Below are 27085 nucleotides of genomic sequence, written 5' to 3'. Positions count from 1 at the left end.
TTCTGTCCCTTAATGAGACAAGAGCAAGGCAGCCTGTAATGCCCATGCCACACCATCTGTCTCCTACCCAGGGGCAGCCAGATCCACAGCCCCGTGCCACTCAGCCCTGGAGTGGGTGACAGCCCAGGAGGCCCTGCTGCCTGCATGGGAAGCACAGATGAGGACTGCCTCGACCCCACGAGGAGGCGCAGACCACACCTGCCTCATGGTGTTGGGCCTGCATGTACTTTGATGAACCCTGGGGGTGCTCCCAGGGCCTCTTTCACCATTCAGGGCGCTGAGGGCCCAGCGTGGAGGCCAAGCAAGAGCAGCTGTGACTCTGATGAGTGCTTGCTGCGGGCCGCACACTGGTGCCTCCGCGGTGAGCAGGATTTGGGCAGAGCCTTGCTTTCGCAGGGCCCCCCATTGTGGGGAGCCAGACATTAGCCAGGAAGCATGCACTGCCTGCGATCATGACGAAGGCACTCTGCCTGGGCATTGACCTGGTCTGCTCTGGAGTCCAGGTGAGGTCCACGAGAAGAGGGGGCTGTGCTGGGGTCTCAAGAAGAGCTGGAAGGGAGAGCAGCAGCATCTTGAAGGCACAGCTTGTGGGGTAATGGGGGTGGGGGCAGGCGGTGGGCATGCTGACTTGCTGGGGAAATGTCATAAAAGGCAAGGGGATGCCTGGCATTGGTTTAGCTTGAAAGCGAACAGTTTGGGGAAGAGAGAGTGAGGGTGGCCATGGGGAGACCAGGTGGTAGTGACTGAGGTGGAGAGAAAGGGACAGCACCAAGATGACCAAACAGACACCATCCCACTCCTGCAGAAGCAGGACAGACTCTGGTCTTAACCTTGGGGCAACAGTCCACAGCCAGGCAGCCCACTGATGGTGACATTTCCCCCACCATCCTCCCTGAAGCCTCGGCACGCTGGGGTCCAATTCACTGTGTACAGCCAAGGCAAACACTGGGGTGACTGGCATGCACGAGACCCAGGGGCTACAAGGGAGCAGGTGGGGGTCAGAGGGGTCTCCAACCAGACTTCCAGGTTTCCCTAAGCAGACTTCTTGCCAAAACAACGCACAGGTGCCACTTGACAAACGTGAATTAATGCGCCTATGCCAGGCAATAAATGATGTCAAAGGAATGCTGGAGGACTCTGGGACAGAGCAGCAGCATATCCACACCGTGTCTGCTACCAGGATCCTAGAGGCCTTCCGGTGCCGCGTCTGTACCCCACAAGCCCAGCCCCGACCTCTGCATTTGCATCCCTGCCAGCTGTCAGGTCACAAGATGCACAGGAAGGAGCCAGGGTTTGAGCCAGTTTGGCACTCGCCAACCCCATTTTCTTTAGGGAGCTACCCACCCCTTGTCCCCCCGTCCCGAGTTCAGATGGTGCAAAGCTCAGTCCTAGCTCCAGGCCTGACAAGGAGAGTCCCGCATGCGTCGGCAAACACGCAGCACATGAACAAGGCCGAGTCTTTCGCTGGAGATCCTGGGTCTGCTGAGCTGCTAGTGAATGACCCTGAGGCTGCCATGCCAATCCCATGTCACCGAGACGGGCCTTGGACCAGAGCCAACCAGAGGGTAGCAGAGTCACAGAAGGAGCGGGAGGACTAAATCTGGCCTGTGTTCAGCCCTGAGTCAAGCTTGGCCCAAAGCTAACTCTGTCCCCAGACTTTTCAGTGAAGCCAATCAGTGCTAATTTTTGCTTAAGCCAGTTTGAGCTCGATCTCTGCCCCCGGTCACTAACAGACTCCAGTCTGAGAGAGGCGTGGTCCAGTCACTGCAGACTTAATTACACACATGCTGCAGGCCAGCATCTGTGGAAGAGACCTTGGACAGGCCTCAAAGTGACGCTAAGATGCTTTCTTTCTCTTCATAACAAGTGTCACTACCTGATCCACTCCATATTGATGGGTTTATGGTTGTCTCACCCATTAAGATATAAACTCCATGAGATCGGAGACTGCTTTGTTCCCCTGGGTACCCAATGGTCTGAGAACAGTACTTGGCACACTGTATGGATTCAACAAACACTTCATGAAGGGGAGGGAAGGGGGACATTAGAGAAAATGTGAGGCGAAGACACTCAGTGCCAGGCTAGTAAGGAAGGGCCAGAAGAGAGAGAACCATTTGGACGGAGAGAAGTGTGTGCTGGTGATGAGAACCGTTTCAGTGGATCTGCAGGTACGCGGAGGGGACTGCAGCTACTTGAGTAACTATGGGAGGCCTGGGCTGGCTGTGGTGCCAAGGTCCTGCCTGGAGCCTTCTGGACACATAGCAGGGCTGGGGGGCATGGGCCAGGAGAGGGCCCCTCTGATGGAGCAACGACCCTGCCCTGTGTCTGGACATGTGACCCAGCTGGAGACAGAGGGAGGCTATGGAAGGGGACGTGAGGGTCCAGCTCTGACAGGAGCCACCCGGAGAACAGAAAGCCAGGGTGACATCCAATCAGATCCTCCGCAATTGCCTCCCATCTCCTGTTCCTGTACCCACTCCTGCCACCATTCAGCCCTCCTTTCCTTCTCTGCCTCTACTCTCACTCCCTTAGATGTGGCCTCCACAGAACAGCCAGAAGCACTGTCATGAAATGCACACTTAAAACTGCAACGTCGGCCTGGCACGGTGTCTCACGCCTGTAATCCCAGCATTTTGGGAGGCCGAGACGGGTGGATCACAAGGTCAGGAGATCGAGACCATCCTGGCTAACATGGTGAAACCCTGTCTCTACTAAAAATACAAAAAATTAGCTGGGAGTGGTGGCGGGCGCCTGTAGCCGCAGCTACTCGGGAGGCTGAGGCAGGAGAATGGCATGTACCCGGGAGGCGGAGCTTGCAGTGAGCGGAGGTTGTGCCACTGCACTCCAGCCTGGGCGGCAGAGCGAGACTCCTCAAAAAAACAAAACAAAACAAACAAACAAACAAAAAACTGCAGTGTCAGCTGGGCACGGTGGCTCATGCCTGTAATCCCAGCACTTTGGGAGACCGAGATGGGCGGATCACCTGAGGTCGGGAGCTCGAGACCAGCCTGACCAACACGGAGAAACCCCATCTCTACTAAAAATACGAAAAATGAGCTGGGCGTGGTGGTGCACACCTGTAAGTCCAGGTACTTGGGAGGCTGAGGCAGGAGAATCGCTTGAACCTGGGAGGCAGAGGTTGCAGTGAGCCGAGATCACGCCACTGCACTTCAGCCTGGGCAACAAGAGCGAAACTCCATCTCAAAAAAAAAAAAAAGAAAAAGAAAAAAGAAAAAGAAAAACAAAACAAAACTGCAGTGTCTCCCACAGAGTAGAGGCTGAGCACCTTGAGACAGAGGCCACGCCCGGCCACTAACCCTCCACCTCTCACTGTGGCGGCACTGAAAAGCCCGCTGTCCCTGCATGACCCACACTCAGGGTGCACTTCTGGACTTCTGCTTGGTTTAGTCCCGCTACCGAGAGCCCGTAGTTCACCTTGTTTTCCATGGCCAGTGCTTACTCCTGCACGGACACCATCCCATTCAGGAAGCTCCCACTGTGAGAGACGTGCCCGCCCTGCTGCACTCCCTCCCAAGCAGGCCTTGTATCCCTGTCACGGGGCATGGCAGAGACCACGGCCACAGCAGCTGAAACAGCCTATCACCCAGCACACGCCGCATCAACACCCTGCAATGAGTGTTTGAACTAGGCCCTCTATCTGTCGTTCGTCTACACAACACCAGCTGCTATGCACTCACAAATATTTACTAAGCCCTCATTCTGTGCAGGGTGCCACAGGAAGAGTGGAGAATGGGAAGCTGAAGGCAGACGCTTCAGGGGAAAACATCTGACTGAAAGGGAGGGGCGTGTTTGCACTTGGTGACCAGGCACTGCAAAGCCCTGGCACTCCCAGAGGGATGTGTGGTGACAGCATCTACCCCTAGATGTAAGTTCTAGAAAGTGGGGCCTCATCTGTTCCGTTCACCTCTGTATTCTCAGTGCCAAACACAGAGCCTCACACATAACAGGCGCTCAACTGGCAGTTAGGGAGTGAATGAAATGTCACATGCTGCAAGGACTAAGAACCCAGGGAGGCATGGTCAGGGTTCTCCAGAGGAACAGAATCAAGAGTATACAGCAACAGGAGATGACCTTGGCCCATCTCGGTCCATCGTAACCCCTGCTGATGGCAGGTCTGGCATTAATGACCGACCCAGCCACTGCACTAACTAACATGTAGAAATGAGCTTCAGTCACATCTCCACCCAAAGCACAGAGCGTCAGTTACTCACGCTGCATTTCTACTCAGACCAAAGGTTGATCAACTGCAAATCAGCATGGCTAACACAAACAGACAACACACACAAGCCCCATTCCAGGCAGGACCGCCCCACTCCCCCCGACCACCAGAGGCATGGGTTGCTGTTTGCAGCCATTCCCTATCACCAGGCTGATTCTGGCTATATCAGTGAGGAAGCAGCATGTGTTCAGCCACCTCCAACTCAAGTTTGGGGAATGGACAGGCGGCCAGCAGTAGCGAGGCTTCTACAACCTGCTTCAATTCCTAGCCCAGCTTTTCTTTCACAGGTCAAGGGAAAATCACCACTGGAGATTATTCTAGAGACCCACCATGAAGACCTAAAACATTAAAATAGAATCAAATGCAGACGATTTGACCCAGAATCTGTCAACCAAGAGGTTGGGTTTTTTGTTGTTGTTGTTTTTGGTCCTGTAACATGCTCCCTGTTGAAATCTAGTTTGTAAAAAAGCAGTCTGTCTGGAGATTGACTTCACACATCAGTATATTAAGAGATTAGAAAACCAATACAAGGCACAGTGGCTCACGTTTGTAATCCCAGCACTTGGGAGGCTGACGAGGGAGGATCACTTGAACCCAGGAGTTGGAGACCTGTCTGGGCAACATAATGAGACCCTATTTCTACAAAAAATAAACAAGTAGCCAGGCATGGTGGCGCACTCCTGTAGTCCCAGCTACTTGGGAGGCCGAGGTGGGAGGACTGCTTGAGCCCAGGAGTTACAGGCTGCAGTGAGCCATGATCGTGCCACTGCACTCCAGGCTAGGTGACAGAGTGAGACCTTGTCCCAAAAACATAGAGAAAGAAAGGAAAGAAACTCATTTGACCAGATGCTTCCCAAAGTTATGTGACCAGGGAGTTCCCCCATTTCCAGGGACATCCATGATGAGGCCTGAGAATGACATTTCATGGCCACTGTGGACAACACTGGTGTGTGAAATGGGGGAGATCCTGAGCCTCTCCTCCTTGGACACAAGTCACCTCAAACAACGTGTGGGGTGCTCTGGCCCACCACATACTTCCTCTCTGGCCTCACCATGGCTTTCCGGGGCACTGTGCACCCAGTCCCACATGGCTACTGCTGAATTCAAAACCTTCTCCCATCCAGCATCCTCTACCCTACTCAGCTCACATGCCCAGACAGCACCCAGCCCGAGCCCAACAACTGTGATCCTGTGACGACCACAGACCCGGGCCAAGGAGAGTTCCCTGCTGCCCCTGGTCCCCCAGGAAAACAGCAAGGGGAGATGGCCTGGCCAGAAACTGAATGGAGTGAGCCCCTGCTGGCATCCAGGCCCACAGTGCTGGCTCTCCCTCCCGTCCCCTGCTACCCTCAACCCACTTGTGAGACTCAGATGCTAAATGGGACCGGCTGGGATTCCCCAGGATGGGGCCGATGTTCTGGTCCTGGTCTTTGCAGCCCCAGCGATGAGCACAGACAGGCTAAGAAGCAAGCCAGTCCCAGCACAGGAAGCTTGCCCATCTCTGCTCTCCTTCCCAACTTCTACCAGATGTTGGGAACCCCTCAGACCTGCTCGGCCCGGCTCCCCAACCTCTACCCAGTCATCCTCATGTGGCTATGGCTGTCAGGGTGCTCACCCAGTTGAGCCTGGGAACCACTCCGCCAGGTGCACAGAGGATGAAAAGATTCAATCCTAGTATTCGCTCAGCAATTCCACACATCCCGGCACCCTCTGTGCACCAAGCACTGCGTCGGCCTCTGGAGACATGGCAGTGACACAGGGAGACATGTCCCTATCTGGAGCGCCCATCACACCTTATCTGAACATATGACACAGGGGAGGCACAGGAGGCCCTGGGAACATAGAGCTGGGGCTTCCAACCCTGCGAGGCTGTGGAAGGGAGTGAATCAGGAAGGCTGCTGGGAGAGGGGCTGTCTGGACAGAAGGACAAGCAGCATTTGGCCACGTGAACAGGAACAGGGAAGCACACGGCAGCAGAGTGAGGAGTGCTGGAGGAACCAGGTCAGCGTGGCACATGCAGTGGGCCTGGTACTGTGCTAGTGCCTGGGACATGCCTTGGGGACAGACTGGAAAACAGGCCAGCCTGGGGCAAGAGGAGCCAAGTGGACGTGGTGGAGGGGTGGGGTGTGCAGGGGGCACCTCCACCCTTCCCTGGGGTCTGAGGTCTGCACATTTACACCTGTATGGGTCAGTGCAGAAGCTCCTAAGAGGGAAACTCCAATCAAATTGAAGCAGTTCCTACGATAGCTTTTTTGAGGAAAGGGCCAAAGATTGCTGCAATGAAGGTGGGGGTCCTGGTGGAAGGTGGTCTCTTCCCCTGGAGGGACGCAGTCTTCCTCCTGACCCTAGAGGAACTGTTCTCCTTGCAGGGGGCAGTAGGTCTCTGAGGAGGTGGGCTCTTCCTCTAAAGCAGGAATGACTGACCTAGGACCCAGATGGCTTGGGGGTATGTGTGCGAAGTCCATAAAACCCTCACCCTGAACCCTGAAGTCACCTCCGTAATTTGGTGGATAGCATCTTTGTCTAGGGAAAGGGCCCAGATACCGCCTCTTCAAAGAGTAAGGAAGACGAAAGGAGGAGGGCGGTTTTCAACAGCCCACACGTCAGAGTTAAACAGCAGGCCTCCTGGTAGCACATCTACAAGCAGCCTCCAGGGACCAGGACTCAAAGGTTGTATCTGTATTATTTTCTGCCAAGAGACTGACTGGTGGCAAAACCTTGATGACAAAATGAATTCTGTGTCTACTTCAGAGGCAGCGAGGAGGGGAGAGGGAGCTGTAGAGCCCCTTGGGACAGGGTGGGTGGCGGGGGCTTCCCAGATTTAAGGAAAGGGGTGAGGTCTCTGCAGCCTACTACCAGCAAGGAAAGCAGAAAGCAAGGAGCTGGCCTGGACCCCAGCGGTGGCCCAGGGTAGAAAAGTGAGTTTCCCAACCCTCCAGGTGAACAAGGGTTGTAGAATCCTGTTCTACCTCTTAGACTTCTCCTAGCTTCTGCCATGTGACGCACAGCAAAGGCATCCACAAAGGGAGTCTCCCAGACGCGGGATGGTTTCATGTACGTGGCCAGCGTTCTTCGAGCAATTTTTTATGTGTTAGGTTTTATTTGCATCATGTCACCAAATCTTCACAACCACCTTAGGAGATGGTTTACACCAACATCCTTTCACAGGAAAGGAAACGGATAATCAGGTTAAATGACCTGTCCGAGGGGGCCCGGGTCATCTGGCCGGGTGGGCCGACTCTGAAGCCTGGGCCCACGCTCCTAAGCGCCACACACCCCTCCGCTGCTGGCCAAGTACTACATGTGCAAAATGGAAGAGTCACCTGGAACTCCAGTTTGCTTCCTCTCACCTTTTCTGCACAGGCAGGCCTCAGAGCTACGACAAACACACTCTTTCCTTTTGAGAAACGACAGCAGGAATAAAGTAGCTATTCTGGATAAGCACCTATGGAGGAGCACGAACCAAACTAGGGGGCTAGTTATGAGTTCCGGGGTCAGTGCAAGGTTTCCCGCAGGTCAGGTGACCACCTGCCTTGGCCAACACAGTGTGTGATTACCCCATGGCTGATCCCCAACAAGACTGAAATCCTTTAAGGTTGTCGAGACAATATCAAAGACACATTCCAAGGCACACACTCAATGGCGACACAAGCTGCATTCTGTCTTCGTCTGTCAAATGTTCCACCCTGGAATGCTTTGCGTAATGTATTCAGAATCTAAGCTGACAACATGCACACCCTCGCCTCCGCCTCTCTCCTCTTCCATATAAACTTTCTTTCCTCACTGCTACAGAGAATAATTTACAAAGAAGCAAGGGCAGCCCTGCCTTGCAGTAAGCTTTGCCTCCCCACCGGCCCATGGCTGCCTCCAGCCTGTCGTGGAGGATCTCCTACTAAAACTAAATAGAAGAAACTACATAGGCCTGGGAAAACACATATAGGAGAGAATATGGAATATCTTTGCTTTTTCTGTTTATTCCCCTCCTGACTGATGACTCCAACACCTGCCAAGAAACTGCCCTCATCTAGAAAGCGACTTAGAACTCCTGACCAAACTGTCAGCAAGGTACTTGTATAAAATTAGCTTTAATCCTGGGCTGATATGTCTTAATCTTCTTACCTGTGAAAAAAATATGGAAAGCATCTCGCCAACACAAATAACAGTCTATTAAAATGTGGAAGCTCCTGTAATCTGGTGACACGATCACAACCCTTCAAGTCATTTATATTTTTCAGAAATTATTATAAACAGTTCTGTGCCACAGCACAAAGGTAAATCTGTCACTGACGTGTCAGCTCTGTCCTCCGACTACTGCTCTGGTGAGGAATGGAGCTGATCTCAAACATGCAGTTGCTGGGTGACGCCTCTGTGGGTCTCTGTGCATAGCATGCTCAGGGTTCTCCAGCCCAGCTAGTGGAAGGTGGTGGGACCCTGGATGACTCAATTCTTTTCTCAATACTCCAATATATTTCTGTAACTTTCAACTGGTCTCATGGAGATTATGGGGACACACTTTTTGGAGCTGATGATATCTTACATTTTATGTACTTCTTTTTGGAATGCTCATCTTCTTGGCATTACCTTCAACTACCAAACTCCAAGCCAATCTCCACCACTCTAATCTCACCACCAGATACTTACACTTCCAACAAGCATTGCAGGGGCAACAGGCATTTGTTAAAAGGCCTTTACTGGACTCCAGGTAGGTACTTTACATATCTAGTCTCATTTATCATAGCCACATCCCCATGACATCCTCCTCATATCCCACTCCACCCCATGAGGGCCAAGCCACATTCTGCCTTCTTTATTTCTACCTTTATCAGCCCTGCAGCCAAACCCTTCTAAGCCTCCACTCCTGCCCCACCCAGACGGTAAGCCCCTGGGGGCAGAACTTGTACTTCTGAACAGAAACTCCATAAAGTTATACAAAGTCAGCAACTCTGCCTACAACTGTATGGATGGCTGGGCACAGTGGCTCATGCCTGTAATCCCAGCATGTTGGAAGGCTGAGGCATGTGGATCACTTGAGGAAAACAGTTTGAGACCAGTCTGGGAAACATGGTGAAATCCTGTCTCTACCAATTTACAAAAATTAGCTGGGCCTGGTGGGATATGTAATCCCAGCTACTCGGGAGGCTGAGACCCAAGCATCACTTGAACCCGGGAGGTGGAGGTTGCAGTGAGCCGAGACAGCACCACAGCCCTCCAGCCTGGGTGACAGAGTGAGACTCTGTCTCCAAAAAAAAAAAAAAAAAAAAAAAAAAAAAAAAGAAAAGAAAAGAAAGAAAAAAGAAAAAACTGTATGGAGAGATGGAGGATCCAGCTTTGACGGCACTTTTCTGTTCTGCCACTCCGCCACTAGGTGGTGTGACACCAACACAGCTGAGGCAACGCAAGTGGCTGAAGACTCGGGGAAAGTTCCAGTAGAGACAACAGAAATCCCCTCTCTACACAGAAGCTTACCAGAAGCAAAGCCAAGAACTACAGAATTTATGCTGAGGCAGCAGAGCAAAACTGATGATACTGTAGAGCGCGGGCTCCAGTCTTTGTGTGCGTTCAAACCTGCCCTGGACACTTGTGGTTGGGATCCCAGACCAGACAATGTACCTCGGGCACAATGTCTTCATTTGCATATAAGGGCTGTTATTTCATCCCAGGCAGCTTCGGCAAGGATGAAATGAAATGATGCACACGCCGTGTTTGGGGAAGTGGCTGGCACACAGGATGATTCCCCACTGGCACTGGTAGCATTATTATGCTTAGAAGATTGCAAACACATCGATGCCACCTTAAAGCATGGGCCTTGGATTCAAGGACAGCTGCCAGCGCCCGGCAATGACAAATGCGTCAGAGTCTGACCCCTTTTAAGGGGTGGAATGGTTGGATCCAAGAGCTGCCTGGACACCTGGGACACTCAAGGTAAACGCTCAGGTGCTCAGTATGCCTGAGCCCTTCTAAGGTCACAGGAAATGGACGGGATCTGAAGGCAGGCTGAGCCGAGCGGCCAAGCCTTGCTCTCACCAGCAGGATCTACCAAGCGCAGACTTGTGCTAAGTGCCGAGCTTGGCACTGGAAACAGGAAAGAAATGGCAGACAAGGCCGCAGCTCTCTACTGGGAAAGAGAAAACAAACAAGTACCCGCTGTGTGCAGAGATAACTGGGTAATTCTGGAGCTGGGTGCCGCACAGAAAATACCGCAGGAGGGTGGAAGAGAGTGAGTGAATGGGGAAGGCCTCGCTGAAGCTCACACATGAAGGGTGAGCAGGTATGAGCCAGGTGAAGGCAAGAGATCCCAGGCAGAGCAGACCCCAAGTCAAAGGTTCTAAGGAAAGGAAGAGCCTGGAGGCCCTTGCTGGCCATGCTGAGGAATCTGGATTTATCCAGTGTAAAGGCTGGGGCCCAGGCCCTGAACTCTCAGGACCCAGTAACCATCACCATGAATGCTGCAAAACATCCTCTCTCCTCCAAGCAGAGGGTAACCGCCTGTTTTCTCACCCTCTCCCCCAGAGAAAGGCAAGTTCTCAAGGACCGTTTTCCACTCACGCTCTGCTCTCACAGATGCAACGCGGGAATTAATTCTGGGTAAACAAGTTCCCAAAATTCTCTGTGGCAAACCTGGGGGAGTTTAATTTAGCAAAGGCATTTTAAACTTACTGCAAAAGGCAAGGCCTGCCTTCTAAACATGTGTATGGAGTAACTACTACTGTCTCTAGAATTTCCTCCCTTTCTTTGAACACCATAAACAGCGACAGTGAAACGCAGTGCCCTACGCCGCTCAGTTTTCAGGGAAGAACGAGTGCCCATTACCTCGAGTTTACTGACTCACCAGGAAGGACAAGCATGAATTCCTAGACTCCACGGCTGGTGACAGGCGCCCTGGCCCTAGCCAGCCCTACCTGCTTCCATGTCCTCGGGCTTCAGCCCCTGTGAAATGGTGCAGCCAGGACTCAGGGCATCCCTGAAGGTTCTTTCCAGCCCTGACATCCTGTCAGGTCCTCACCCTGGACCAGAGGCAGTGTTAAAGGTCAAGGAAAAGACTGTCCTTCCTCAAGAAGGATACGATGTCCACTGAGGCCTACTTAGCCGCCAAAAGGCCAGAATGGAAAAAGAAGGTTGGGAGGAGGGGCCTTAAACTCTAGCTGGCAATTAATTTATTCCTGGGTAGGTTCCCTTGATCCTGTGGACCAGTGGTTCTCACCCAGGAATAACTTCATCTCCCTGGGGACACTGGTCAAAGTCTGGAGACATCGTAGTTGTCATGTTTGTGGGGGTGGGGAGGAAACTGTTACAGATATCTAGTGGATGGAGACCAAAGATGCTGACCAACATCCTAGGAGGCTCAGAACAGTGCCCTGCCACCAAATGACCCAGGCCCAAATGTCAACCGAGCTGAGGGTAAGACACCTTGCATTAATCTTGGGCAAAAAATTTGAGCTGTATCTCTAACTCACATTATACACCAAAATAAATCCCCAATAGATTAGATGGCACAAACCAGGGTGACCCCTCACCCCAGCTTCTGGGATTCATCTCCTCTCTCCCTCCCCACTCAGACTGTGGCTTTAAATGTGTACAGGCTGCTAGGACCTCAGTAGGTTAGATAACTATGGAGCACAAAGTCTTTTGGGTGTCAGTGAAATCCTATAACCCAATGTTCTCAAGTGGGGGCAATTCTGCCACTAAGGGGACACTGGACCAGTGTCTGGAGACCTTTTATCTTCTCATGACTGGGAGCGGATGGGTGGGATTGGGTGCTATCGCATCACATGAGTAGAGACTAGAGGGGCTGCCCAACATCCTCCAATGCACAAGATGGCCACCACCAGCCCCAATGTAAAGAATACTGAGATGGAAAAACCCTGGTATAACTAACTCACAGGGTGCTTTCTCTCTACGCAGGCATCCAATTAGGAGAATCACAGCTGGCAGTAACTGACATGTACCTCCACATTCCAGCAGGTCAATTACCAGAAGTATATTCTCTCTCATACCACAATCCTCAGATTTGTGTATCATCGTTTCCATTTTACAGATGCAGGAGCTAAGGTCAGACAACTTGCCCATGGTTCTAGGGCAGAAGGCAAGACACAAACCAACGACAGCCAATCCAGGTGCTTCCAACCATGCCACAAGTTGCCAACAGGAACCTGCTGGTCAGCCCCGGGTTAGAATTCTCCCGATGTTGGCGAGGCAGCGGAGAAACCCGTACTGTGCACTGTGGCTCTGGTAGCACATGGCAGTGGTTCTGAAATTTCCTGGTCTTGGGATCCCTTTCCACGCTTGTCAATGACCGAACATCCCCAGGAGCTTTTGGAAATGTGGGATGTAACTACTATTGATGCCATATTAGAAATCAAACCTAAGATAATTTCAAAATATTTAAGATTATAATAAATTCCAGAAAGGTTTAGCTAAATAATACATTTTTATGAAAAATAAATATTTTTTAAAAATCAGTGAGAAAAGTGGCATTATTTTACATTTTGACAAATCTCTTTAACGTCTGGCTTAATAGAAGACAGCTGAATTCTCTCTCTCTCTCTCTTTTTTATTAAAGAAGGGGACCTTGTTATGTTGCCCAGGCTGGCTTTGAACTCCTGGGCTCAAGAGATCCTCCTGCCTCAGCCTTCCGAGTAGCTGGGACGGCAGGTGTGTGCCACTGTGCCTAGCCTGAATTCTCTTATCTGCTTCTGCAGTTCATCTGTTGCTATATCACACATCCAATAACCTCTGGAAAAAAACTCCACTGTCCATTTTCAAGTGAATGAGAGTGGAAAAAAAGGACAGATAATGTCTTTGTGTCGTTATGAAATAGTTTTGAACTTGCAGTCCCCTTGAAAAGATCTTGGGGGCTGCAGGGCCCCGGACCATCTCTGAGAACCACTGCCATGTGCTCTCCGAGTTCTAGCATTCCAAGGACACTAAATCCTGAATTAATTACAGACCATGAGGTGCTTTATGCTAAGGTTCTAGCTAACGAGCACTCTAAGTGAAGAGGATGCAGAGTCTAGGAGTCTGTATAACAGGGTTGAAACCCAAATACCAACCAAGGTCACAGGCACAGGAATAGAAGGAAGTGGGCCAGGCCCCAAGCAACATGGCGGGGACCACAGTATCCAATCTAATCTATCCACAGGCGCAGCTGTGCCTTAGCGCTGACAAATCACCGCTGTGTAAGAACGCAGGCCAAGGGTGGTTGCTGTTTTCTGAGAAATCAGAAATATGATTTTTCCCCCTCTGAAATCTCAGAATTTTAAGTGTTGGCTCCTAATTACAAACAAAAACCTAAATGGGCCAAACGAAATAGGTCTGCTTGCCCTTCAAGCAAGTTTGCAACTTCTGCCTGTGGTTTTCAACTCTGGCTTCACATTGTTAAACATCTGTGGAGCTCTTTAAAACCACAGACACCCTAGAACTACTGGAACTATCTCCAATGGTGCAGCCCAGGCAGCAGTTTTGATTTTCCCTGACAACCTCCTTAAACAAGCGTGAAGCCCATCCGGGGCTGAGATCCACAGCTAGTGCTGTGTGGCAGCTCTAAGTGCCAAGACTACCAAGGAGGAAGCAAACTGTGGACATGTGGAAGGTGGTGGTGAGGAGCTTTACCCGGAAGTCCCAGGCCACGTTATTCTCTACTGCGTAGGGGAGAGTCAAAGAGAACACCACTCCACCAGACCCCTTAAAACAGAAACCACCACCACTAGACCCTGAATAGATAATGATGCAAGCCCAGCTGCCTCACGATTGCTTCATAGTACCATGGAGAGCTACCAAATGCCTGGCCAAGCCAATACCAGCCATCTCTGCAGTTCTGTGGTTCTCTGTTAAGTTTTCACAAATGGCACTCTCTTCTCAGAGTCCCCAAATGCATCTCAACTTTCCTGAAATGGCCCTCATCTCCCACTACACTCAGGCCTATTCACTGTCTGAACTCACTTAGGAGGTCAGAATTCAACCCCCCTTCTCCACCCCAAACTCCTCCAAATGCCACTCGAAGCTCACCCCATTCCTGTTGCCTCTGCTCACTCCAACCACCTCAGAGGAGGAGCACACACCAGACCCAGGTTGACTCTAACACCTAATGAATGCACGAGGGTGCCGGGAAAATCCCATTTTCTGGTAAATGGAAAGGCAGCCTGAAGACTTGTTTGAAACGTTTTGCAGAAGTGCAGTGAGGGCTTTTCTGTCTATACGCAGGATCCTGGGCAAAATGGAAAGTCTCTTCAAAGTGTGTAAAAGATTTTGCAGTGTGGACACCCCTCAGGTACCATCAGGCCCCTTCTGCTACAGATACAGGAGGCACAGTGGAGGTGAAAACACACATTCTGCTCTCAGCAAAAATCCCAGAATTAGTTTTTTATCACAGATTCATGAGAAATTTTCCAAAAGTTGTTTAGGATAGGTTCCAACTATTTCAGTTCTAGCTAACCAATACAAATTCAGTTGCATCTCATCCTCTCAGGGGCTAAGTTTGAAGTCAACAAGGTGCAAACTGAGAGAAGCCAAACCATCCTCAAAAATCTCTCAACTCTATACCTGGTCAGGCTTTTAAATCAGTGGTTCTCAACTGAAAGCAATTCTGCCCCCCCGGGGGACACTGGTGATGTCTGGAGACACTTCCGTTGTCATGACTGGTAGGGGTGAGGAGGGGGATATGCCATTAGCATTTGGTGGGGTAGAGGCCAGGGATCCTGACTAAGATCCTACAGTGCACAGGGCAGTCGCCCACAACAGAGAAATGCCTGGCCCCAGATGTCTGTAGTGCTGAGGCTGGGATCCCTGGGATCACTAAGTGACAGGCAGGACAGAACTTAGGAGGACCCAGAGCCCAGGCCCTGCTGGTCTCCTGCCAGGGGCTCAGTCCAGGGCCAACTCTGAGTGGGGCAGGTTCACCCACACAATGGAGACTTTGTTGAGCCCTTAAGCTAAATGTGTCTAGAGCAGAGTGCACTGTAGTAAAAACAGCAACCTGAGTGTTTATTACCATGAGCAGAGATTGGTACTAAATACTGGATTTGCATTAATTCCTTCAGTGCTCACAGCAACCACGAGGTGGGTATGGTTATCATTATTCCCATTTTATTGGTGTGGAAACGGGGGTTCAAAGAGGTTAAGAAATTTGCCCCAAATGACTCAGAGTGGACAGTAGAGTTAAAACACAAACCCAGTTCTCTATAAGGACCGAAGCCTGCGTCCCCACCATCGATACCAGTGAGTCTCTCATCTGGGGGCGATTCTGCAACCTCCCCACCCCCACTCCCCAGGGATGTCAGGAGACTTTTTCTGTTGTCATGATGACCCCGGGAGTGAGGGGAGGTGTGTGCTACTGGCATCTAGTGAGTAGGTTCAAGGATGCTACTGTGCTGCTAAACCTACAATGCACAGGACAGCCCCCCTCCCGCCAACAGAGAACGATCAAAATGTCAGCTGCACCACACAAAGGTGAGAGCCCTGCTTCACACCATCTCCCGGGTTTCCACCACACATAGTCCACAGGCCAACAGGGCCTTTCATGTCAGGATCTAGAATCCAAGATTCCCTGGAGTTCAAATGTGCTTTGCTCATCCTCTTCCCAGTCTTCTTTACCTTTGCCAGGGACAAAACTCTGCTTTCAAATCCTGATGCTGCCTACAATGCAGAATAACCCCAGAGACAGGATAAGTAATGAGTCTGGAAGGTATCAATGGGGAAATGCCAAGCAGGGGAGACTTATCCCTGGATGCAAGGGTGACACATGCACACACACTCTCTGAGAGGAAAAGCACTCAGGTGGACTTTAAAAGTCACAAACCACAGGAAGGGCTGTGAGAGTTGTTGTCACCATCCATGAGGCGATCACCATGGTGACGAGATCCAACAAGATGCTTTACACAACAGAAAACATTTCCTCATATACAAGCAGAGGACATCTACCCTCTACTACTCAAACCAGAGGGTCTCAACCCTGGCTACGCATGAGAATTACCTGTGCTGCCACCTACACAGAGGCCCAGGGCCCATCCAACACCACAGAGAATCGGAATCTGCAGGGCGTGGGGACTGAGCATCTGTGGCTTCAGGAAAGCTCCCCAGGTGATACTGATGCCCAGCCATGTGGACAGCCGCTGCTTAGCCTGACACAGAGGTGGGACTGGCCCAGAGAAAAAAGATGGCAAATGGATGGAGGAGGGACTTGGTGTGAGGGTGGAGCAACTTAAGATCTCAGTCTGGAAAGACAGAAGCCAAGAGGGCATTTGACTAGAGCTTAAACAGCAAGAGCAAACACATGACCATGGGGCAGTCCCTAAAACTTCAAAAGGCGCAGGCAAGGAGGCCCCACTTTACACAGTGAATACGAAATTAAACATCCTGGCAGGCTGTACAAGCCAAAACCAGAAATGGAGTGTTCAAGAAACACCATGACTGATTAAAGGACTGCAGGAATATGTGAGGCACAAAGTCCACCAAGGTTTGATTTCCTCAGGACAGCGATCCTTGAACTAGTGTCAGGGATAACGTGCTAGGTGAGTGTGGCATTTACTAGGGAAAAAAAGTGAAGTTCAAAACATTCCATTTCTCTCTTTGGCCCTTACCAGTTCAACTATGCCATTTACAACCAACAGCTCACGTGTACCGCATATGCTAGAAAGAGTATCACCTGGAAAAGGGCAATCCATAATTTCCCCTTTGTGCTCAAATGTATTCCTCACAACAGGGTCCTCACTGGTGAATTCATTCATTCATTCATTCATTCATTCATTCATTCATTCAACCAATATTTCTTGTATACCTACTCTGTGCCAGGCACCGTTCTAGATGCAAGGGGGTAATCAGTGATCATGACATAAAAATCCCTGACCTCATGGAGCGTACACGAGGCAAACATGCAAGTAACATCTAGCATGCTGGATTGTAAGAGCTGTACAGGAAAATCAAGCTAGGTGAACGGAATAGAGAACGTGGATATAATTTGAAATAGGTGGCCAGAGAAGCTCTCATTAATAAAGTAACATATGAGTAAAAACCAGAAGAAGTGAGCCACGGGGGTATCTGGGGGAAAACTGTTTCAGTTAGAGGAATCAGTAGGAGAAAAGGCTAAAAGCGGGGAGTGTATGGAACATTCAAGGAAAACTGAAAAAGCTAGAGTAGTTAGCAAAGAGCAAGTCAGCGGAGAGTGGCGAGAGAGAAGGACAGTTAGGCACTGGGGCCCACTATGGGTTGAGAAGTTTTCAGAAGGGTAAGGGTGGAGGGAACAGGGGCCCAAGCATTGACAGTCTTGGTGGGGAGAAGTGGTGGTCCCCCTTTGGAAATAATTTTAAGGTAGAAATGACAGAATTTGCTGTGGAGTATGAGAAAGAGGGAAACCAGGGATGACTCCAAGGTTTGGGGGCTGAGGAATTCAAAGAATGGACCTGCCTAACTACAATGGGTGAAAGACCATGGGATGGGTGGGTGTGGTGGAGATAAGGATTTTTGTTTTGGAAATGCTCCAGACAAGCCTATGACACATCCAAATGGAGATGTCCAAATGTGATGCTGGACATGAGTCCTGAGTTCAAGAAACTATATGGGCTCAGGATGTAAATACATAAAATATGTCATATTGATTCCCACTTACCCATTCCCTCTGTAACTAGATCTCATGAGTTGGAACGCTGCAACCCTCCACGGGCTCCTTTATCTTAAAAAAAGAGATGTAGCAGCTGGGCGCAGTGGCTCACGCCTGTAATTCCAGCACTTTGGGAGGCTGAGGCGGGTGGATCACGAGGTCAGGAGATCAAGACCATCCTGGCCAACATGGTGAAATCCCGTCTCTACTAAAAATACAAAAATTAGCTGGATGTGGTAGCGCGCGCCTGTAATCCCAGATACTCGGGAGGCTGAGGCAGGAGAATCGCTTGAACCCGGGAGGCAGAGATTGCAGTGAGCCGAGATCACATCACTGCACAGCCTGGCAACAGAGCGAGACTCCGTCTCAAAAAATAAAATAGAATAAAATGGCCAAGAATCAGGGAGCCCACCTGTGCTGCTTCCTGTACAGATGCCCAGCGCCCGCCCAACACCACACAGAATCAGAATCTTTAAAAGTCCGAGACCCCGTGGTCTGGCATCTGAAGCCAGGCCACCTTGGTTCACATCCCTGCTCCTTCCCAGCTGTGTGACATGCCTTGGATAAGCGACGTAACCAGGCTGACTTAGTTTCCTCATCAAGTGAATGGGGCTAACAGTATCTATACCTCCTCCCAGGGAAAACAGTATGTCAGGACTTTGCACCTTAACTGGTACTACCCTAAATGCTCCACAAGACCGAGCACTTCCTATCATAATTCATTCATTAGTGCAATTCGGGATGGAAAACTCTCCAGCTACAGGGAGCACCGGATGAGGGAATCAGGGCCAGACAGGTAGAGAGATTGCCTGCATTTGTGCAACTAGAAGAGGGGGGAGCTAAAAATAGGCCTCAGAAGTCCTGAAGCTACAGCCATGGCAACACGACTGTGGACGGAAGCAGACATCAGCCTTACGGTGCCTTCTCGGGGGATCTGGAAGTGTAACCTTGTCAAAAACACTCAGGTGGGCTGTCAGCGCTCCACAGAGGAGGGATTCGCACGGTCTCTGTCTGGCAGCGCAGCAAAAAGGACCAAAAAGCAGCCAGGGCTTTCGGCGGCCCAGATCCTGCGGCGGGGCCTAAATGAGGGGGAGACGAGGCGCCCCGAAGGATCCGGGGGGAACTGGCGGGAAGTGGGTGCCGAAGTTCGGGGCGGGGACGGGGTGAAAACGGCCTGGGCTTCCTCCGGCCGCGGTGTGCGGCTGGTCCACGGAGGACGAGGGCCTCACGGGCTCAGGAGATAGGCAGCCAGGCCGGGGAAGGGGAGACGCCGGGTGGCGGAGGACGAGGGGGCGGGGAGGGAGCGTGGCGCGCTCCGGGCCACGACCAGGCCCCAAGGTCTATTTACATCTGTGGCCGAAGCACTGGGGCCGCTACTCCCGCCCCCTTCAGCCCCGAGCTTGGCTGCGACGCAGAGGGCCCTTAGGGCTGCGATCTCGACGGCCTCCCGGCTCCTCTAGCCAAACGGCTGCAGGGGCCGAGGCTGCCGGGAGTGATGGGCCGGGCCGGTGAGCCCGACCTGAGGGGAGGCAATAGGGGGCGGCTGCAGGGCCCGCCAGGGTGCTAGCCTGAAGCGGACGAAACCCTTGCACTCTGCGGTGTTCCCCCCACAGGCTTGTGGCCTCTGGTCCTCCCGCTGCCCGTTCCCCGGCCGCCAGCCGGTCCCCGACGGCGCCTCCCCTACCTTCGTTCGCCAGGTCCGCCATTTTACTTCCTTAAGCCCTCCCACAAGGCCCCGCGCCGGCCCAGGCTCGCCTGCTTTCTGCCAGAAACTCCCGCGCGTGCGCACTTAACAAGCCTACTCCCTGTGAGGCGGCCAGCTCGCGCCTGCGCGCTGAGCGCCGCGCGGAGGCGAGCTTCAGGTCGCCTGCCGGGCCAAGCCGCCTGCCCTGCGGGGCCGCGCTCCCAACACACGCCTGCGCACGAGCCGTCTCCCGCCTCCTTTTCCCGCCGACTGAGGGGGCGGGGACAGGGCCGGGAAGGGCGCATGCGCAGTGGCAGCGACGAAAGTTTAGTGAGGCGGCGCCGCGCGGCGCGAGGCGGGTCTTGAGGCTCTCGTTTTTCCCGCTCGTTTTCCGGGGATCCCCCGCGGTGGGACAGTGAGCAGTTCAGGACGCCTCAACCGAGGTCTTCCTCCAGGTAAACCCCCGGGCCTGCGGCGGCTTCCCACACGCGCGGGCGGGAGACGTGTTACCTCCTGCCTCAGTTTACCCGCCTTAGGAGCCGTTACCTTCAGCAAACGCTTTCCTGAAACCACGGGGGAAGTGGCGAGAGGGCGCGGGGTGCTTGGGATTGGGGGGAATCAGAGCTCATCGGCGAGGGCGGGGGTCGTGGTCAGGCGCGAGGAGGGAGCGCAGCCCTGGGACGCAGGTGCTGGCGGGGGGCAGGGGGGACCCGGCGCGTGGAACTCGACCCCTCGGAGCCACGAGAATCAACTTCACAAGCTCATGGGAGGGTGTTGGACCCCGCGCGCCTCCAGGTTCCCCATCTGGAAAATGGGACCATCAGCCTCACTCGCAAGGCTCATGGGAGGGTCCCGGACACCCTGGAGTTGTTTTCTACTCGCCTGCTATGAATCTGTCAGCAAATCCTTCGGACCTGGCCTTGCCTCCAAAATACAGCCCAGATCCACGCTTTCTCCCCAGCCAGGCTGTCACCACCCTAGGCCACATCGTCCCTATCTGTCTCATGGAAGACTTGGACAGTCTCATGGAAGACTTGGACTTTGCTGCATTCTTTGGAAGCCCCAGGCTCTGTTCTGCCCATGGCCGCAGGCTGAGGAGTCTTTTAAAAATGTAACCAGCCTGATGCGGTAGCTCACCCCTGTAATCCCAGAACTGTGGGAGGCCAAGGTGGGAGGATCTCTTGAGCTCAGTTCAAACCCAGCCTAGAAAACAGAGCAAGACCCCATCTCTACAAAAACACAAAAATTACCCGGGTGTGGTGGTGCAGGCCAGCTACTCGGGAGGCTGAGGCAGGAGGATCACATGAGCCCAGGAGGTTGAGGCTGCAGTGAGCTATGACAACAGTGCCACTGCCACCATCCTAGGGACAGAGCAAGAACCCCCCCATATATATAGATATAAATACTTTGTTTTTATCTACATACATATATACACACACAGATATATACATATGTGTATATATTTGTGTGTGTGTGTGTATATATATATACACACATAGACTGAAAACAGAAATATCAAGGCCACTCAGTGCTTCCAGAGGGCTCTCAGCTGAACTTGGAATATCCTAAACCTTTTATTCAGGCTTATGAAGTCCCCTGAACTTGGCTCCCACGCCCCACTTTGTTTCCCCTTGCTCATTGCTGTTCAGCCATGTGGGTCTTTCCGTCCTTGGAGCACAAGCTCATTCCAGCCTAAGGGCCTTTGTACTTGCTGATTTCTCTGCCTGGGACCTTGTATTTCAGGTCTTACCTAGGTTTGAGTCCCAGCTCTGTACCTTTTTGAGTATGATCTAAAAGAGAGTGAGGAGTACTACAATCTGTGGTCCAGATATAGCCTATGAACTAAAAATGGTTCCTCCCTCCCTCCCCTTGTTCCCTCCCTCCCTTTCCTTCCCTTCCCTTTCTTTTATTTATTTTGGAGTCTCTGTTGCCCACGCTGGAGTGCAGTGGTACAATTTTGACTCACTGCAACCTCCGCCTCCCGGGTTCAAGTGATTCTTCTGCCTCAGCCTCCTGAGTAGCTGGGATTACAGCTGTGTGCCGCTATACCCAGCTAATTTTTGTGTTTTTTTTTATAGAGACAGGGTTTCACCAGGCTGCTCTCGAACTCCTGACCTCAGGTGCTTCACCGACCTTGGCCTCCCAAAGTGCTGGGATTACAGGCATGAGACACCACGCCCTCTGACTTTTTACATTTTTAGCTGGTTGGGAAAAAAAAAATACCAAAAGAAGAATATCTCTTGATGTGAAAATGGTGTGAAATTTACATTTCAGTGTCTGTAAATAAAGTTTCATTTGCAAACAGCCATGCTTACTCATTTATATATTATCTCTGGCTACTTTTGAGCTATGACATTAGAGCTATTTACATGGTTGTTATACTTTTCTGAACAGCCAGTGGGATGTGGTAAATATTTAACAACAGCTTCTCTGGAGGAGAATGTATTTGTTAGTATGTATTTATGTGTGTGTATATAGTTTATTGTAAATTTTACTGATTTTTCTATCACTTCCTTAAGACCACAAGACAATTAATAAAACAAATTGAACCCTGATTTGTAGCGTCTGCTGATTTTCTTGGTGTAAATACTTCAGTCATGGCCTATATTAAGTTACTAATGTGATATCACTAATACCAGAGTCTCAGTCTGTTGCCCAGGCAGGAGTGCAGTGGTGTGATCATTACTCACTGCAGCCTCCAATTCCTGCACTCAAGCAACCCACCTGCCTCGGTATCCCAAAGTGGGGGGATTACAGGCGTGAGCCTCTTTGGGAGGCTGAGGCAGGTGGATCACCTGAGATCAGGAGTTCAAGACCATCATGGCCAATGTGGTGAAACCCCTTCTCTACTAAAAATACAAAAATTAGCTGGGTATGGTGGCGGGCACCTGTAATCCTAGCTACTTGGGAGGCTGAGGCAGGAGAATCACTTGAATGCGGGAGACAGTGGCTGGAGTGAGCCGAGATCACACCACTGCACTCCAGCCTGGGCAACACAGTGAGACTGTGTCTCAAAACAAAAACAAAAACAAAAAAACCACAAAGAAATTCTCTAAGAGTAGCTCGAATGTCAGTCCCCCTGGTCGCCCACAGTGTGTAGAACTCAGGTCATCTCTCATTCCTAGGGTGTTGGTCTCATTATTTTCAGGTTTCCCCAAACTTCTCTTGGGTAGGTCTTCGCAGCCTTTACCATATCTGAACGGTGTGAGCTTTAATGAACTTGATACTTTTCTTTTGGTTTAAATTTTCATTAAATAGATACTTTGTATCACTGTTTAAAATAGAAAACCACTAAGCCATGAGTACACCATTGTAAAAGCAAACATGAAAACGAAACAATGTTTTCAAATTCAAAGTAGATACTGTTGCCTATCAAGGTGTTGGGACTGCTTTTTCCTTGATACAAAGGGAGATTAGCAAGTATTAGAGCGTTATTGAAGACGCTTTAGCACTTGGCGGGAACTTTCTCCTTGAAGTGATGAGAAGGAGTGAAGAGAATTGAAAATGGGCTAACGTAATCTATGTGATTCATTATCGTTTAACACCATGTCTACATGTCGCCTAAAGTCAGGTCACACACCACATTCATCCCACACTTTGGGAAGCTCGCAGCACCGTGTCATCACTTGCTAAATATTATCCAGTCGTGGCTTCTCAGGGGATACTGAGACACGCAAAACCTGTCAGGTCGATGAGCCAAGGACGTTTCCAGTGGTTTCGCAAGCCTCCTCCAAGTGTTGATGGCTGCCAGCTTTCCTTATCTGGCCTCTGGTAGCAAATTAACTTAGTCAACATTCACTTACACAAATATTTCTCAATTGCCTACTGTGGTAGCTTTAAAATATGGTCCCAAATTTGTTGACCCTTTTCCCAGCAAGAGAGGAGGGTGCTCCCTTCCCTTGAATGTACGTGGGCTTGCTGATCAATAGAGCACAGAAGAAATGACACCGTGTAACTGACAAGGCTAGGACATAACGGACAGAGATACAGCTTCTGCAGCACTGCTGGAACACTCTCTCTGAAAGCTTTTGGCCACCATGTGAGCAGTCCAACTGCCCTGAAGCTGCCATGCTGTAAGGAAGCTGAAACACAGATCTCATGGCAAGGCCCTGGCCAAGAGATGCTCAGCCAACCCCCAACAGCTCCTGTGGCAGCTGCTGACTAATTGCATGAGAGACTCTGAGCCCCCACACAACCACCCAGCCTAGCCCTTCCCATTCCTCACCCACAGAACCTATGTTTGTTTGGTTGGTTGTTTTGAGACAGAGTCTCGCTCAGTCACCCAGGCTGGAGTGCAGTGGCGTGATCTCGGCTCACTGCAAGCTCCACCTCCTGGGTTCACACCATTCTCCTGCCTCAGCCTCCTGAGTAGCTGGGACTACAGGCGCCCGCCACCGCGCCCGGCTAATTTTTTGTATTTTTAGTAGAGACGGGGTTTCACCATGTTAGCCAGGATGGTCTCTATCTTCTGACCTCGTGATCCACCTGCCTCGGCCTCCCAAAGTGCTGGGATTACAGGCGTGAGCCACCGCACCCGGCCAGAAACTATGAAAGATAAATACTTGCTGTTATCAGCCATTAAACTCTGGGGATGTTCGTTACGCAGCATTATGTATCCACCATAGCTACGAAGCATCAGGCAATGTTGGGTTCCCAGGATGAACTAGACAGGCCCTGCCTTCATGGAGCTTTGCATCCTTTTGTGGAGAGACTTTAACAGTAGACAGGTAAGCAAAATTACTTGAGATAGTGATGGGTGCTACAAAGAAAATAAAACAGCATGCTATGACAAGTGACAGAAGGAGAGAATGCTTTTTTTTTTTTTTTTTTTTTTTTTGTGATGGAGTCTCACTCTGTCTCCTAGGCTGGAGTGCAGTGGTGCGATCTCGACTCACTGCAAGCTCTGCCTCCCAGGTTCAAGTGATTCTCCTGCCTCAGCCTCCCGAGTAGCTGGGATTACAGGCGCCTATCACCACGCCCAGCTAATTTTTGTATTTTTAGTAGAGATGGAGTTTCACCATGTTGGCCAGGCTGGTCTCGAACTCCTGAGCTCAAGCAATCCGCCTGTCTCGGCCTCCCAAAGTGCTGGGATTACAGGCGTGAGCCACCGCGCCTGGCCGAGGGAATACTTTTACACAGTAAGGACCTCGGTGTGGCTAGAGCCGAGTGACCAAAAAGAGAGGTGGTGGAGATGAGCTCAGGGAGGGAGCGTGCAGGGCCTTGGAGGCTGCAGTGAGGAGTAAGGGCTTTCTCCTAATTGCGGGGGTTGGAGGCAGGAAATGGGAGGCCTTCAAATGACTCACCCTTAACTGCTGATTGGCCTCCCTGCTGTCTGCTTCCTCCTTGGCTCACCAGGATACAGGTCTCCCAGGATCCCCTGAGCCCGGGCTGAGCTTTGAAGACTTATGTCGCTCTCTCCTCTGCAGCCAAGGAGGATGGTGATTCTGCAGCTGGGCTTCAGGAAAAAGGGCCTTCACAGCTGCAACTGAGTTTGCATCTTCCCATCACGGGCAGGGAACCAGCATGTCGTGCTTTTACAGAGCAAAAGGGGCTTTGCTGTCCGACGCGCTAGGAGCCAATGCTAGGACACGAGGGTTTTTGAGAAAAGCTTTTTATTGCAAGTTGACTAACAAGCAGATGGGAGTCCATCTCAAAGCTGTCTCCCCGTGCTAGCTTTAAGACTTTACTTTCTGTGGGTGTGGAGATGGGGGTCTTGCTATGTTGCCCAGGCTGGTCTCGAACTCTTGGCATCGAGCGATCCTCCTCTCTCTGCCTCCCAAAGGACTGGGATTGTAGGCCTGAGGCACCACGCCCACCCTAAGGCAGTCAATACCTTTATTAGAAGAGGTTTAGGGGTCAGATAGAGGGATTAGTAGGTAGGCGATGGGTAGAAGGAAATAGGAAGTCTGGAAAGGCCTCTGGCATGCGCAGTTATCTCTTCATCCCTCCTCATGGATCGCATGTGCAAATTTGGGGGGTGTTAGACTAAAACATGCAGTGGAAATTGAGGCTCTGACATCAGCAAGCTCGTTCTGTGCACACTCCAGTCCGCCATGTTGTTCCAACTGATTTCAGCCAGTTTTGTTATCTTACAAGCACAGGGAGTTTCAGTAAGTTGTTTCTTTTCTTATCCAGCAAACTTAGAAATTTCTATTAGTCATAGGTTTCTGTAATTCCTGGGGAGTGATCAATCAAGTATAATTCCTGCCCTTAAGGATCTCGGAGCCAGGTGAGGTTGGAGGGACTTCATCGTGAATGCCTTATTGGTTCATCTGCCTTCCCTGTTCTCCCTCAACCCATGGCCTCAAGTTCCTGACAACAGGATGTCAGATGTGACCAACGGTGGCCCCTTGCCCATGATAGCAGGAACCCCTAACCCAAACTAGGCACATCAGCCAGGGATTTGGGGCTGGAATTGCCTCTGGAAGAAAGCTGGGCTGGATCTTGTTAACCTGGGGTAGGGCCGCATTCTCCTTCCCATGACCTGATCCGCAACCAGGGGTCAGCAGTGCTGGGAGGTGGAGAGCCAAGGGTGCCACAGCTGGGTTCCCAAGCCTTCACTTTGCTCGGTGACACATTCCTGTCTCCTTCTGATCAACTCTGCTTTTCCCCCTCCTCCTCCTCCTCCTCCTCCTCCTCTCCCCCTTCCCCTTCCCCTTTTCCTTCCCTTCCCCTTCCCCTTCCCCTTCTCCTTCTCTTTCTCCTTCTCCTTCTTCTTTTTTGTTGAGATGGAGTCTCCCTCTGTCACCCAGGCTGGAGTGCAGTGGCACAATCTCGGCTCACTGCAACCTCCAACTCCCGGGTTCAAGCAATTCTCCTGCCTCAGCCTCCTGAGTAGCTGGGATTACAGGTGCCCGCCACGGCACCCGGCTAATTTTTATATTTTTAGTAGAGACGGGGTTGTCACTATGTTGGCTAGGCTGGTCTTGAACTCCTGACCTCAAGTGATCCACCCACCTTGGCCAGGCTGGTCTCAAACTCCTGACCTCAAGTGATCTGCCCACCCAAAGTGCTGGGATTGCAGGCGTGAGCCACGGCACCCCGCCTCTTTATTTTAAGTTAAATAAATTAATTTTTTTTTCTCTTTTTTTTTTTTTGAGACAGAGTCTCGCTCTGTCGCCCAGGCTGGAGTGCAGTGTCCGGATCTCAGCTTACTGCAAGCTCCGCCTCCCGGGTTTACGCCATTCTTCTGCCTCAGCCTCCTGAGTAGCTGGGACTACAGGTGCCCGCCACCTCGCCCGGCTACTTTTTTTTGTATTTTTTAGTAGAGAAGGGGTTTCACCATGTTAGCCAGGATGGTCTCTATCTTCTGACCTCGTGATCCACCCGTCCTGGCCTCCCAAAGTGCTGGGATTTCAGGCTTGAGCCACCGCGCCCGGCCTCTTATAAATTAAATTTTAAAATAAATAAATTTGAAATACAATCAGACTTAAAAAGAAGTTGCAAAAATAGTACAAAGGGTTCCATATAACTTCCATCAGTTTCCTCAGATATTCACATCCTGAGCAAAATCAGGAAATTCACATTGATACACTACTATTCACTAATGTGCAAACCTCATTCACATTTC

The 27085-nt window shown here is 51.1% G+C and overlaps 1 protein-coding gene and 1 long non-coding RNA gene across 10 annotated transcripts in view; one reads left to right on the top strand and one right to left on the bottom strand.

Annotated features, from left to right (window-relative positions):
• RANBP3 (RAN binding protein 3) overlaps positions 1-19720 on the bottom strand; it is a 62339-nt gene extending 42619 nt beyond the window's left edge. For 2 of the 9 annotated variants that reach the window (XM_050770342.1, XM_050770343.1), the window contains exon 1: positions 19516-19669. In XM_050770342.1, coding sequence (XP_050626299.1) covers positions 19516-19537 — 22 coding nt within the window. In that variant the 5' untranslated portion in view covers positions 19538-19669. Of the gene's footprint in view, positions 1-19515 lie in introns of all 9 variants that reach the window. The other 7 variants (XM_050770344.1, XM_050770346.1, XM_050770345.1 and 4 more) reach the window with 6 other exon arrangements.
• A 108-nt stretch (positions 19721-19828) lies between these two features.
• LOC126942910 (uncharacterized) lies at positions 19829-22070 on the top strand. Its single transcript, XR_007721634.1, has 2 exons — positions 19829-19970; positions 21594-22070. It is a non-coding gene; the product is annotated as an uncharacterized LOC126942910 (long non-coding RNA).
• Positions 22071-27085: the final 5015 nt, after the last annotated feature.

This window comes from Macaca thibetana, chromosome 19 (genome assembly GCF_024542745.1).
Source record: "Macaca thibetana thibetana isolate TM-01 chromosome 19, ASM2454274v1, whole genome shotgun sequence".
Classification (NCBI taxonomy): domain Eukaryota; kingdom Metazoa; phylum Chordata; class Mammalia; order Primates; family Cercopithecidae; genus Macaca; species Macaca thibetana.
The sequence above is the reverse complement of the archived record's forward strand: the minus strand, read 5'-3'. Positions and strand labels throughout refer to the sequence as shown.